General features: G+C 39.9%; 1 protein-coding gene across 1 annotated transcript; it reads left to right on the forward strand.

The window, feature by feature from the left end:
* Positions 1–8,411: 8,411 nt before the first annotated feature.
* LOC148028799 (uncharacterized) lies at positions 8,412–12,762 on the forward strand. Its single transcript, XM_087687589.1, has one exon. The coding sequence runs from the start codon at positions 8,584–8,586 to the stop codon at positions 10,837–10,839; it is 2,256 nt and encodes a 751-aa protein (XP_087543715.1). The 5' UTR covers positions 8,412–8,583; the 3' UTR covers positions 10,840–12,762.
* Positions 12,763–13,333: the final 571 nt, after the last annotated feature.

Here is a 13,333-nt window from a genome sequence, read left to right on the forward strand (position 1 = left end):
CATTAAGTACTCATTTCTCGCCATTTTGCCTTGGTTTTAGTGGTTTTTTGGTCATTTTTTGCAATTTACAGCAAGCAGTTTCGAATTGTCTGCACTGTTTCAGCTTGCAGTATGGCATCTTCTTCCACTGACAATGCTACCTTCAACGTCATAAGCTTGGTGGTACAAATTATGCCTATTGGAAGAGCCAAGTTTGGTAGGTATTGGCGCAGAAATCGCAGATAAAGCCACTAAGGTTGAGTGGAGAGCAACTTGAAACTATGAATAATGACGAATGGATGGAGCTTGATGAGTTATTTAAGTCCACCCTCATCTTGTCTCTCACTAAATAGGTGCATTACAATGTGGTCGAGGAAGCATAGAGTGCTTGGAAACTTTGTGATAAGATCAAGAACCTCTATGAAAAGCAAAGTCCTGCAAGTCAAATGTATTGGCTAAAACAACTTATGGATCTCTGCATGAAAGAGAATGTGACCATGTCAGCTCATCTGAGCCAATTTCATGCTATTCATAAGAACTTGGTTTTGTAGGGCATTGATTTCAAAGAAGATGTCACTCCGTTGTTCTTGCCCGGAACTCTTAATGAGTCTTGGGATGTATTCCACACTACCTTATGTGCTTCTGCCACTACTTTGAAGCTATCTGATGTTGAGAGCTCTCTTTTGCAAGAAGAGATAAACTGTAAAAATTTGGATGCCTCTCATGTATCTCATGCTTTGACAGTTAGAGACCGACATGATGGAAATGTAAAGAATGACTGTGGTAATGGCCATGGACGGGGGATTCACAGAAATCTCAATCCAAGTCACGCAGTAAGTCTCGTGGGAGAAATGCAAATCTGACTTGTCATCATTGTGGGAAGAAAGGCCACAATGTCATGAATTGCGCAATGAAAGGTGCAAAGATAAGGGGAAAGAGAAAGTGCAAGAAAAGTCTTCTGATCGCAGCATAGTACTTGCTAAGTCAAGTGTTAAAATTAAAGAGATCAATGTTATGCAGCTCGAGAATAGAGATGGGGATTATATCCTTGCAACAGCTTCATCTAGTGCTTCACAGATGACAAAGATACACTCTATGTATGCAGAGTTGTTTCTGGATCTATAGTTGATCATGCTTTGTCTATGGGGTCTTTACCTCATGTATCTCTTTGGCATGCCTGTTTAGGGCACATGTTCGTTAATGGAATGAAACTACTTTCTAGTTTGCAGTACTTACCACCCCTTAACTATTCTCATTTTGATTCTTGTGATCATTGTCTTTGTGGTAGCAGGTAGACTAGGTCTATGCATAAGAAGTCTGGTAAAAACTAGTCTGGGCATAGGCTAAAATGCCTAAGGACAAATAATGGGGGTGAGTATGTCTCACGTGCTTTTGAGCAGTTATATGATGAGAGGGGTATGAAGCGTCAATTGGCCGCCCCCTACACCCCTCCCCAGAATGGTAGGGCTGAGCGGATGAATAGGACTATCTAGGAGAGGGTTCGCAGTATGCTTAGCAGTGCAGGCCTATCCCAACGCTTTTGGGATGAGGCAATTATGACTGCCGTGCATATTATTAATAGATCGCCCTATAGTGCCATTGATTTCTAGGTTGCAAAGGAGGCATGGACAAGAAAGCATCCCTCTTATGCACATTTACATGTCTTTGGATGTGAGGCATTTTGCCATGTGCCCAAGGACAAGCGTAACAAGCTAGATCCTAAGAGTGTTAAATGCATATTCCTTAGCTATGGAGATGTAGGAGAGATGGGTTATTGTCTATGGGATCCGCATGAACGAAAAGTCATCCATAGCCATGATGTAGTCTTTCATGAAGACAAGATGCATAGGCAACCTAAGAAGATAGTGGAGATACGTAGGGTTATATTTCAGGAGGAGCCACGAGCTCCCGTATAGCCAGCTAGATAGCCTGCAGCAGCAGTAAGTACTCATGGCTAGGGCATTGGACAGAATGTTGAGCTAGCATCAAAGCCTGCTGTTCAACATTCTGCTAGAGATAGATGCCCATCTAAGAGATTTGAGCCCTCCATGCACTATGTCTTGGCTACAGATGCAGGAGAGTCTCTCACCTATGATGAGGCTATGGACAGGGGTGATAGTCACTCCTAGGAGAGGGCTATGCAGTCTAAGATAGACTCCTTGCATAAGAATATGACTTGGGATTTGGTTTCCTTGCCTTCTGGTAAGAAGGCTCTACCATGCAAGGGGGTATACAAGCTGAAAAGTACCCCTGGACACCCCAAGCCGGCATACAAGGCTAGATTGGTAGCAAAGGGTTTTAAGTAGGAGCATGCTGTTGACTTTGATGAGGTCTTCTGTCTTGTGGTTAAACATGACCACCATGCGCTTAGTTTTGGCTTTGGTTGCATAGCTTGACTTGGAATTGTACCAAATGGATGTTAAGACAACTTTCTTACACGGGGACTTGCATGATGAGATTTACATAGAGCAATCTAAGGGCTTTGCAAAGCCTTTGGTAGGGAGCACCTAGTGTGCAAGTTGAAGAAAAGTCTTTATGGCTTGAAGCATGCACCTAGGGAATGGTATTATAAGTTCGATGCCTTTATGCAGTCACAGGGCTACAGCCATAGTGCTATGGATCCGTGCTTGTACACAAAGAAAGCCCGTAATGGATCTTTGCTTATTTTGGTACTCTATGTGGATGGCATGCTATTAGCAGGGAAAGCTCATGATGAACTAGATGCTCTTAAGGCTCAGCTCAAGAAGAGCTTTGAGATGAAGGATCTGGGATAGGCCTCTCACATACTTGGTATGCACATTAGACGCACCAGGCATCAAGGACTCCTCTACTTGTCATAGAGGAAGTACATTCATAAAGTCCTTGAGTGTAAGATGACGAGGAAGGGCAAAGATATGCAATTCAGTTTGGTGCTAAAGTCTTGACCGAATGATAGAGAAGGTATCCACAAGTAAAAAAAGATTTATATGGAATTGTGATGGCCCTTAAATGTGATAAGGAGTATTTTATGGGTGCTTGTATAATCATTGAGACTGATTGTTTGCTGGTATTGGGTATGATCACTAGTTGTGCTATCCCGGACATTGCTATGTTTTGATGGATTGCATACATCAAATCTTTGAACCCTGAATTGCATACATCAAATCTTTCAATCCTAAATTTTAGCATATTGTAGGAAGAGATAACCTAATGGTAGACATGTTATCTTGGGTACACTATGAGAATGAAGATGGGATGGTGGATGGGAGGAAGAATATGACTTTCTTGCAGCTAAAAATGATGTTTTGATTGGTGAAACTGAATTGGTAGCCATTGTAACTATAGGTATATATCTCAAGAATGCAAGGACAACATTGAATGTAGTAAGTACAATAGCTAGTTTATTAAGTACTAGTGTTGTGAGAGTGAATTTAGCAATGTAAGGAGTTGCTACAACACTAATAGAAGCTTGGACATAGAAGAGAAAATACTTTGGCTATGTATCTTATGTAGAAATATTTCTGGAAGACAAATATGCAAGAGAGTGGCTAAGAATTGGTCAATACCTCATCACATTAACAAAAAGAGAGACGAGTGGTCAGATGAGGAGTAAGGATGTTGCTCACTTTGTGGAAACATGTACAACATGTCAAATGTATTCATTTGTGAGAGATCGGGATGGATTATAGCCCACATATCCCTTTTCTCTTCATTTTAAGTGGGTGGTGGATTTAGTCATGATGCCTATAGGTCTTTGGCAAATGAGATCTCGTGAAGACTTGATTAATCTAGTGGAAGGGAGAGTTCTATGTAGCTACTTATGCATTAAATAAGCTAGATGGAACTACCATAAAATATCTGGTAGCAATGAAAAAAATCAAATTATTCAAGAGGCAGGAATCTACTGCCTATATGAGTTGCAAGAACTGGAAGAAAATAGTGGCCATGATACAAGGGCTAGCTAGGAAGATATAGAAGATGAAGAATCAAAGGATATGGTTGTATAGGATGAGCAAGATTTAGAATCTGGTGACAATTAGGACTTTGGCACATACTGGAGGATGTGCGGATTCAGAGGAGGTGGATGCCATGCCGCTACATAGACATAGTATGAAAAACCCTGGAGTGTATCATCATCCGGCTTTCTTATTAATCTAGAGAGTCAATGCCATATTCATCATTAGTGTTAGTGTCCATAGTATGGATAGTTCCAAATTATTGGATTTTTGGACAACTTTAGCCTATTTGTTGATATTTTGGATATTATTTTTTGTAAATATCCTAAAAAAGTGTAGAAAACTTCTAAAATAAGGTGACATGCAAAAAGCACATGACTTTTTAGCTAGTTTTGGGAGATCTCATGTAAAAAGAAGGGGCTTCCAAATTCACACAATAAGTGATCACAGTTTTCAAGGAGCAAATAACACTCCAAGAATGAGGAGAAGAAGAAGGAGCGATCTGGGAGAATTCTGACCATATGTCTTAGAGTTCTACCCCCCTTTTGGAGCCAACGGAACCATTAGATTTGTTGTTTGAGTAGCAAAGAAGAAGCTAGTGTTTGGTACGTGTTTTTGGTCTACTAGGGAGCTCTTGGAGATCTAATGCTTGGAGATTGCTTTCGAGTAGTCCCAGACAAGGATTTTACTTTTATCTTCTTTGGGTCTATCAATCCATAGTGCTTTGAATCACTGAGCTTTGTCTTTATATTGTGTAAAGCCTTTGGCAAATTTGAATCCCTTTCCTATTCTTTTTCTTCTCTTCTATCTCATATTCTCTACTTCCTTCTCTCTCTGATCCTCAATGGATACAACCTTTCAACTAAAACCCCGGTGGATATGACCTTTCAACTAAAACCCCTCCGACACCGTTCATACTTTTGAAGCACTTTTGTAGACTAATTCAAATTATGCTAAAGAAGATCAATTTATTGTTGCAAAGTAATCTCTAGAAGAGGCGATTCTATATTTACTTTGTCTATATTTAAAGGTCTTGATATGGTTGCAAATAATTAGTGCACAAGAAAAAGCCTTTAAAAATCCCACATAGTGAAAATTTTGGCATATTTCCTCCCTTCACAAGAATATGCTTCACATTTGATGGAGAAGAAGAAAGCATGTATGTAGAGAGGCTTAGAAGACATCCCCCACACCCGCCCCCCCTTTTTTTTGGAAAATAGCCTTTGAATTTAAACTTTAGTGTTTAAGCTTTTTAAACTTAAAAATAGCCATTGAATTTAAACTTTAGTGTTCAAGCTTTTTAAAGCTTGAAAGTTCTAAAGCTTAGTTAAAATGACAAGAAAACAGTGAAGAAAAACATGATAGCATTGGTGGATTAACATGGGCCGTCCATTAGAAGGTGAGGTGGACATGGAAAAATTTGCGACCAATAAATGTGATTTTGGTGCGGTGACACTAGCTACAATAGATCCATGGCAATAGACCTAAATTCCATTTCAAGCTAAGAAAAACTATATTCTCTAATAAAACCACCATGGGAGAGGTTTTTGAGCTAGAAGGGTTTAATCCAACAGAAGGTAATAAAAGCATTTTGAAAAGCTCCTTTCTTACTAAGGGCAAGGAGAAGGACAATTAAATTGAAGACTCCCAAGCTTTTGATAAGCCTAAGATGCAAAGCTTTTACCTAGTGTGCAAACAACTAAAGCTTGATGTTTGATGATATTGAAGCCTTCAAGATGGATGAATGACTCTTGCTTATGTTGACTGATCCATTAATCACCTTGCTTTGAAATCAATGTTGCTAGACTCTATTATACAATAACTAAATATTAATAGAAAATTGAGAGAGAGTTTTGCAAGAGAGAAGATAAATAGGTAAGACTTGCACGACATAAGATCATTGCGTACAATATCCCTCCATGCATCATCGAGCACCTCTCCCATGCACATATTTATGAATTGTACTAAGATTTTGTGCTAAAAAATAACATTGAAAGCATACCCTTTTGGGTCTTTACTTTTCTTGTATGAACACTATGCTTTTGCCCTAATATTTATAATTTCTAACAAATACACCTAAACTAAAGCTTACAAAAACAATAACCAACCCTTATCGACCTTACAAGATAATTGTATCCAACTAAATAAATTGCACATGAGTGCCTACAATTTTCTTGCATTAAAAGAAGCGCATAGAAATACAATAATTCCACGTCTATGAAGCGCTCAAACATAATTAATTCCTATGCATCAAAAGACACTTCCATAAAATATTTGTTTTGCATAACTCTATCTAATAATCTACTCATCATAACACAAAGCATATTAGTATTCTTCAATCTACCTACCAAGCATAACGGGGCCATTATCACATGCAACACTACATGTAACAAGTCATAGATCATGTGACAAATAGACAAAATCCACATAAAAATAAATAAAATAAAAATAATCTTATTTTCTTATTGAATTTTCGTAAAGTATCATAAACAACATAATTCCACAACGTGAATGCTCGTCGAATCTTGAACCAATTAGAGGAAATCAAGCGAGATTCGAGCTTGCTCGAATACAAATTGTTAAATAGGATTATAGGAATGTATATCCATAGCTTGGAAAAGAAGAAGCTTGTTGAGAGAGCATAACACAAAGTGTATTAAGTAGTATGAATGGAGAAGATTTATAAGACCTCGTATGCCTTAAGTATATTGGCATATTTATAGGGTTAGGGGAAAAAAACCTTCTAGAGAGGGAAAAAAGTGCCATGGTGGTAGTCTAGAGTGTGTTCACACATATCCCATCAAAATAAGGTAATCTGTTAGCATTAGGAAATGGTTATGACGTAAAAATGTCCCAAATATTTACAAAGGCAAGGGGGCTTAACATTTATCACACATGTAGAAAAGGAAACTTCTTGAGGTGGCGATGAGTCAAACTTAATAACTTGCCATATCAACTTGCCTAGTTGGATGTTATCCTAAAATTATGCACTCTTCTCAACCCTTCACCACTCCTAGGTAAGTACTAATTAATGTATGATTTTTACCAATTTTAAAGCCTCATCTCCATTGATTCCAAGATTTTTTTATTTTCAAAATTCGATAGTAGTATCCTCACCAATAATCCAAAGCTTTCTCACTACTTTTTGATACTTAGAGAATTTAAAATAAAGATTAAAAAAATAAACAATTCAAACCTCCATTTTTTCTTACAAAGTATTTAATTTTTTTTTCACAATTTAAATGTCAAATCAGGGGAAATTTTCTTTAAGATAAAATTTTTATGTTTTTAAGGAGAAAAGAACCAAAGGGAATTCCCAAAGCACTAGAATACATTTGATTCTACATAGCAAGCTCCTCCAATTTTCTATTTTCCAATTATATTATACTTATGCAAGGAATCATATCCTAATTCTTGAGAAAGTAAAATTACTTGAAAAAACAAAAAATAATAGGCCAATAATGGAATGGACTCTCTCTCTATGTATGCATGTATGCACACAGAGAGAGAGAGAGAGAGAGAGAGAGAGAGAGAGAGAGAGAGAGAGAGAGAGAGAGAGAGAGAGAGAGAGAGAGAGAGAGAGAGAGAGAGAGAGAGAGAGAGAGAGAGAGAGAGAGAGAGAGAGAGTCTGTGTGTGTGTGTGTGGGCATGTGTGCATGTGCACATGTGTGTGGGTTTCTATAGTTTTATAAAAATTTCTCTCATCGAGAAAGGTTACACATTGTGTGAAAAAGTTTTGATAATATTTTTGTAGTTTGAAAGTCCACTTAATGTGTCTCACCAAATCCAAGAGTCCACTTTGTGAAATTGATTGTGTCATGGTGTTAATTTTGTTTTTGTATGTGTGTGTGTGTGTGTGTGTGTGTGTGTGTGTGTGTGTTTCTTCTTGTAGTGGCCATTTCATGGTGGTAATGTGTGTGTGTGCTGTGAAAAGTGACATTGGAATGAACAATACTAGCATAGGGTATGGGGGCCGGTAAGTCGATGACCCCCAAAAAGAAATCTTATACGAGCCCAAAGATTGGCATTAAGGAATTGGAAGTTTCTCTTGTTTTTGCTAACATGTCAAACGTTGGTATACTAGACGCGCGTTCGAATATGCCAATCTAATAGTCCGCTATCCCAAACGTTTCGATTTGTCAATGTATTTTTGCGCCTTTTGCCTTTTGCTAGTTTGATGACACGCCAATCCATGATGAAACTTTTGTTGCATAATGCCATAGCATTTGCACATCTCTACAACGTATTAGAAGCTTCAATGATGCTTTTGCCAGAGAGATCGAGGGTCCCCATTATTGGCGACACTCTATTGGCCCCGCTATGCTACAAGTGACATGCAACTTCTTGCTGGATGTTTTTCCTATGCATTGGTCTATAAACTATCTCAAGTGTCCTTGCCCTTCCACTTTATAAATAGCATTGTAAAATTACAAATTACATAACAATATGGTCTGTACGAGTCACTCATGACACCTAAAAAGAGAGGGGACTATGCGATGTGCACCCGCTTTGCCAATATAGCCTAGTGTTGTCTCGTAAATCCAGCGTTGCGGGTTGCGGTATACTGCGATAGATGCAATGTGTTAAGTTCTCTTCAACCTAACTTTCCTGAGATACAGCAGAAGGCTAGCGCCTCACAGGCGAGGATCTTCATGGTTCCGTAGGGGCCATGGCGTCTGTGAGAAAGAAATCTTCATTACATTTGCTCTCAGCGACAACAAGGAATTTTGGAAGCTCAGGAGCAGCCGCGGCATCCTGCGCTCTCGATGAGTCAAGCCAGCCGAGACACAGGAGTAATAGGCAGGGAAGTATTGCGACAGACCCACCATCACACAGGAGCAATCCTCATAGACAGGGCAGTCGTAGCCCCGGTTTGGACCTGAAGCTTGGCTTGTCCCAGCCTGTGTCTGCCCGGGGCAGGCCCCGTAATCAACCTAATGAGAGGTGGAAGCCTCTCAGCTTGCCCATGGCTGACCGACCGGTCGAAATTGAACAGTTGTCCATGGTTATCCGAGCCAAGGGGCGTGGTCCTGACCTTGAAAAGTCCTTAGACCAGCTTGAGATCGCACTCACGGCTTTCCATGTCAGCGAGGTCCTAAAAAACGTTGAAGATGTTGATACAGCGCTTCGCTTCTTCTGCTGGGCCTCTCGACAGAATGGTTACAGCCATGACATTGTCACGTATACCTGTCTAACCAAGATTCTAGGACTGGCAAAGGAATTTAACAAGATATGGAGCCTTTTTGATGAAATGAAGGACGAACAGTTTCAGTTGGATGATGCCCCTTTCAATATCTTAATCAAGAGCTATGGTGATGTTGGTAAAGTTGATGATGCTGTCCGCACAATGCGGGAGATGTCAAATTATGGAGTGTCACCTACCTCATACTCATACAACACGGTACTTAGTGCTCTTATGAAGGCACAAAAGCTCAATACAGCACTGGAGCTCCACCGAGAAATGTTGTCCAGTCAATCACTTGCCAATGATTATGCATTCAACATGATGATCGATGGTTTTTGTAGTGCAGGTAGACTTCAAGAGGCACTTAAGATAGTTGAGGACATTAAAGCGAAGAACCTGGCCATGGGTCTAGTAACATGGACAATTTTGATAAATGGGTTTTGTAAAGCTGGGAACATTGATAAGGCCTGTGAACTTTTTGCTGATATGCAAGATGCTGGTATAAAACCAAATGTTGTTACCCACAGTGCCTTGATTGGCGGCCTTTGTAGAGTAGGGAAAGTGGATGAAGCCTTACGGCACCTGAAACTCATGAAAGCTCGGAACTGTGCACCAAACGGTATTACTTATGCATCTTTATTAGATGGCTTTTGTAAAGCTGGCCGGATTGATGAAGGGCATAAACTTTTCAAAGATGTGCTTGTAGAGGGAGGGACTGTAAATCAAGTTGTTTATTCCATCTTGGTAGATGGTTACAGCAGGTTGGAGAGGATGGATGAGGCATGTGCACTATGTGATCAAATGATTGAGAGTGGTCATTGGCCTAATGTAGTGACTTATGGTTTATTGATCAGTGGGCTATGCAAGGTGGGGAATGTGCAAAGGGCTATAGGGTACTTCAATGATATGAAAGAGAAAAAGTGTGGACCTAATGCTGCAGTTTACAACATCATGATTGATGGCCTTTCCCGGGCAGGATACAAAGATGAAGCTGAGCAGCTTTTTTCTGAAATGGTTGCTGAAGGGTATACTGCCACTTCTGCTTGTTGCACAGCACTGATAAGTTGCCTCTGCAAAAAGGGATCTGTGGATACTGCTCTGACCACTCTTGATCTTATGGTTGAAAAGAACTGCCAAGTGTCTATGAACACACTTAAAGTGCTTATCAAGGGTCTCTGTGATGCAAACAGATTAGATAATGCGCATGAGATATTTGATGCAATGGTGAAGAGTGGTTTCTCTGCTGACACAGTTTCTTATAATCTAATGATTAATGGTTTGTGCAAAGTAGGAAGTCTGGACAAGGCCCTCAAAGTCTTCTCACAAATGCAAGAAAATGATTGTGCTCGAGATTCTTACACATATAGTCCCTTGTTTACTGCTTTATGCAAGGCAAAGAGACTGGAAACAGCGTATGAGGTTTTTCAGGATATGAAAGACAGAGGCGTCCTGCCAGATGGAATCATCTGTACAACACTTATTGCTGGCTGCTGTAAGATGAATAGACTGGATATGGCTTGCAATATTTTCTTTGACATGGTAAAGGATGGGTATCAACCCAATGACATAAACTACAATGCCCTTTTTGCTAGGCCTGATGAGTCTAATGGAGACTCAGCAATCGCTGGCTTGGAGGTTTATATGTCATTGTTAAAAAAGCTGCAGCAGTGTGATAAAACTGCAGAGGCTTCCAACATCTGGAAACATATAGTGGACAAAGGTATATTTAAGTGGATGTAGTCTGGCTTTTTATACCTCACTATATTATTTTCATCTTTATTTCAATCCATCACTCACCTCTGCAGATGGTTATACCTCCTCACTCACTTTTATAGTTGGGAGTGATGCTGAGAAAGAGGTCCAAAGTTAAGATTCAAACAAGTTGGGCATATTCTCTGCCCCAGAGCTACACTAATCGCTACATTCATTTTTGACCATGCCCATTTAACTTCCAATGATATGTCGTAGAAATGATACTGAAATCTCGTGAGTTTGGGTCATTTCTTCTGTTTTGTTATTTGTGCATGCTTCAGTTTTTATGCTTATAAGTGAGATGCCTCACTGGATGCCTGAGTAACCTCCGAATAGCAGGGTATAGGATCAGGCATTTGTAGCAGACATATGTTGATGTGGAGGAGCAGCAGCTTTCAGGGGCCAAGCTCAGTCAGATAGGGTATATGTGATTTGCATGGGTAAACTGTTGGCTGTTTAGGTAGCACTTGGTCGAACCAGTTGGTCATGGGTTATGCCACGTGCAAATTCTGTGCCACCATAGTTTATTTTCATACAACATTTGTACTGTTTGTGTCAGCGGGAGCTGAGCAGGAGAATGGTTAGGAGATCATTGGCCTCATCATCTTCCCAGCAGCAGCATGATGTGTGACATCTGTGTGGCTGTTGAGGGCAGAACCTGTGTATGGGTTATGTTTGGATAAGAGCTGCAAGTTGAAATAGTGTTTATGATCAAGAAATATTTGCTCGGGTGAGAGATGGCATGTAAATATCTAGGATTAGGGCATGAAATTTGGTAGCTATAGTGTAGGGAGACTGTTACTGTCAAGCAGCAGTTTGCTACTTTGCCGTGCCATTTCTGTAGCTGGCTCCCATCTGATTACAAGTGAGGTGAAGTCCTGGATATGAACTTGTGTAGAGCCATCAAGCCGATGTCAGCCTGACACTGCAATAAAAGAAGAAAAGAGGAGTTTGGGCAATTCATTTTGGAAAGAGGAGAAAATTCACTGATTGCATAGTTGTCATTGGACTAATCTCAAGAAGGATTTCTTTCAGAAGATGTTGAGATGAATGAGAATAATTTCAAAAGGTGGAGGAGACAATTAAGGTTGCAACAAGTGCTATAAAAGTTATTGCAATCAATACACCTTTCATTTCTTTGTTTTCGGTACCACACTTTGTGACACTGATCAATACTCAGCCATCTCAGTGTGGTTTGTATGGAAAACTCTCTACATTTAATCCCTATTCGAAAGAGTGTAAAAAGCCAAGACAGGTATAGGCTTAGTTTAGCTCATGTAACAAACCTAAACTTCTTGATGGACAGCCAATGTATCTTATTAAACAAAATGGCCAAATAGGCCATCAAGGTATTTGATCTCTCACAGACTTAATAGTATTTCTGTTGTGCAGCTATAATCTGGATGAGCATAGGTTCAGTCACTAGAATGATACTTGTACACTCTTTGAGAACTCTAGGAAGCTCCATAAGTATGAAAATGCAGGGCCAAGCTTTGGATATAGTAGTCCAATCAAGCTGATTGTATATCAGTCATCTTCTACTGTGTCAGGAAGCTTGTCAGGTGACTACAATCTTGCCAGGGCAGTCGTGCTTTTTGTGCCTGCAATTTGGTTAATCATGTAGAATCATTATTTTGCTCGTATACAATCCTTGCACACAATGAAGTTTAATTGATTAGTGTTGATTAGAGTTCGAGATTCACTGTGCATTGTCTGAAAGGTGTACTCTGCTGTTAATGGAGCACAAGAGCTTAATTCAGGCCTGGGTATACCCTTTGACTAGCATACCAGTTACTTTCTAAGGCTGGTGACTTGTGATTACTAGGCTTGATTTCCCTAGTTGATCTTGGCAGTTTCCTTTTATCAAAGCTGGAAGATTAAGAATATCAGGAGTCCCAAAGGTGATGGTATAGCAGTTGAAACTTGGGCTCATAATCGTGAAGTTATGAGTTCAATCCTTGCTAGGCGAATCGCTCAGTTGGACACCTGTGTTAACTAGTGTGTTAGTGAAAGTGCCGGCTATTATCTGAGGGGGGTCCTAGTGTGATCAAGCTCCACTGTTTATTCAGCTTGTGAGCTATCCTATTTGCACATAGTGTCACTATAGCTCTTGCCTCCCTAGGCAATTATTTGGAGGGGAGGTACCCCCCTCGTGGGTGGTCGGCTGTCTTCGCACGGAAAAAAAAAGAGTCAAGAGTGAGCGAGTCCTAACCCCAAAAATTCTCCACAAAAGGCAAACAAATTTAGTAAGGCTGCATCTAGTTGACTGGTGCTTCTTAAGCATAACAGTAACAATTTCCAGGACTAAGATTCTGAGATTGAGCTAAAAAGGTTAAGATTCTGTGCTTGTTGCTTTGGATGTGAAAGGGATAGGTTTGTTGGTTGTTTTAGTACTCTGCATAAAAGAGGATACATAAGTCTGAACTTCATAACTTGAACTCTGCATAGAAGGGGTGGGTTTGTTGGCTGTTTTGGTACTCTG

The sequence above is a fragment of the Lygodium microphyllum genome, chromosome 11 (assembly GCF_053477565.2).
Source record: "Lygodium microphyllum isolate KBCC chromosome 11, Lygodium_microphyllum_v1.1.10, whole genome shotgun sequence".
NCBI lineage: Eukaryota > Viridiplantae > Streptophyta > Polypodiopsida > Schizaeales > Lygodiaceae > Lygodium > Lygodium microphyllum.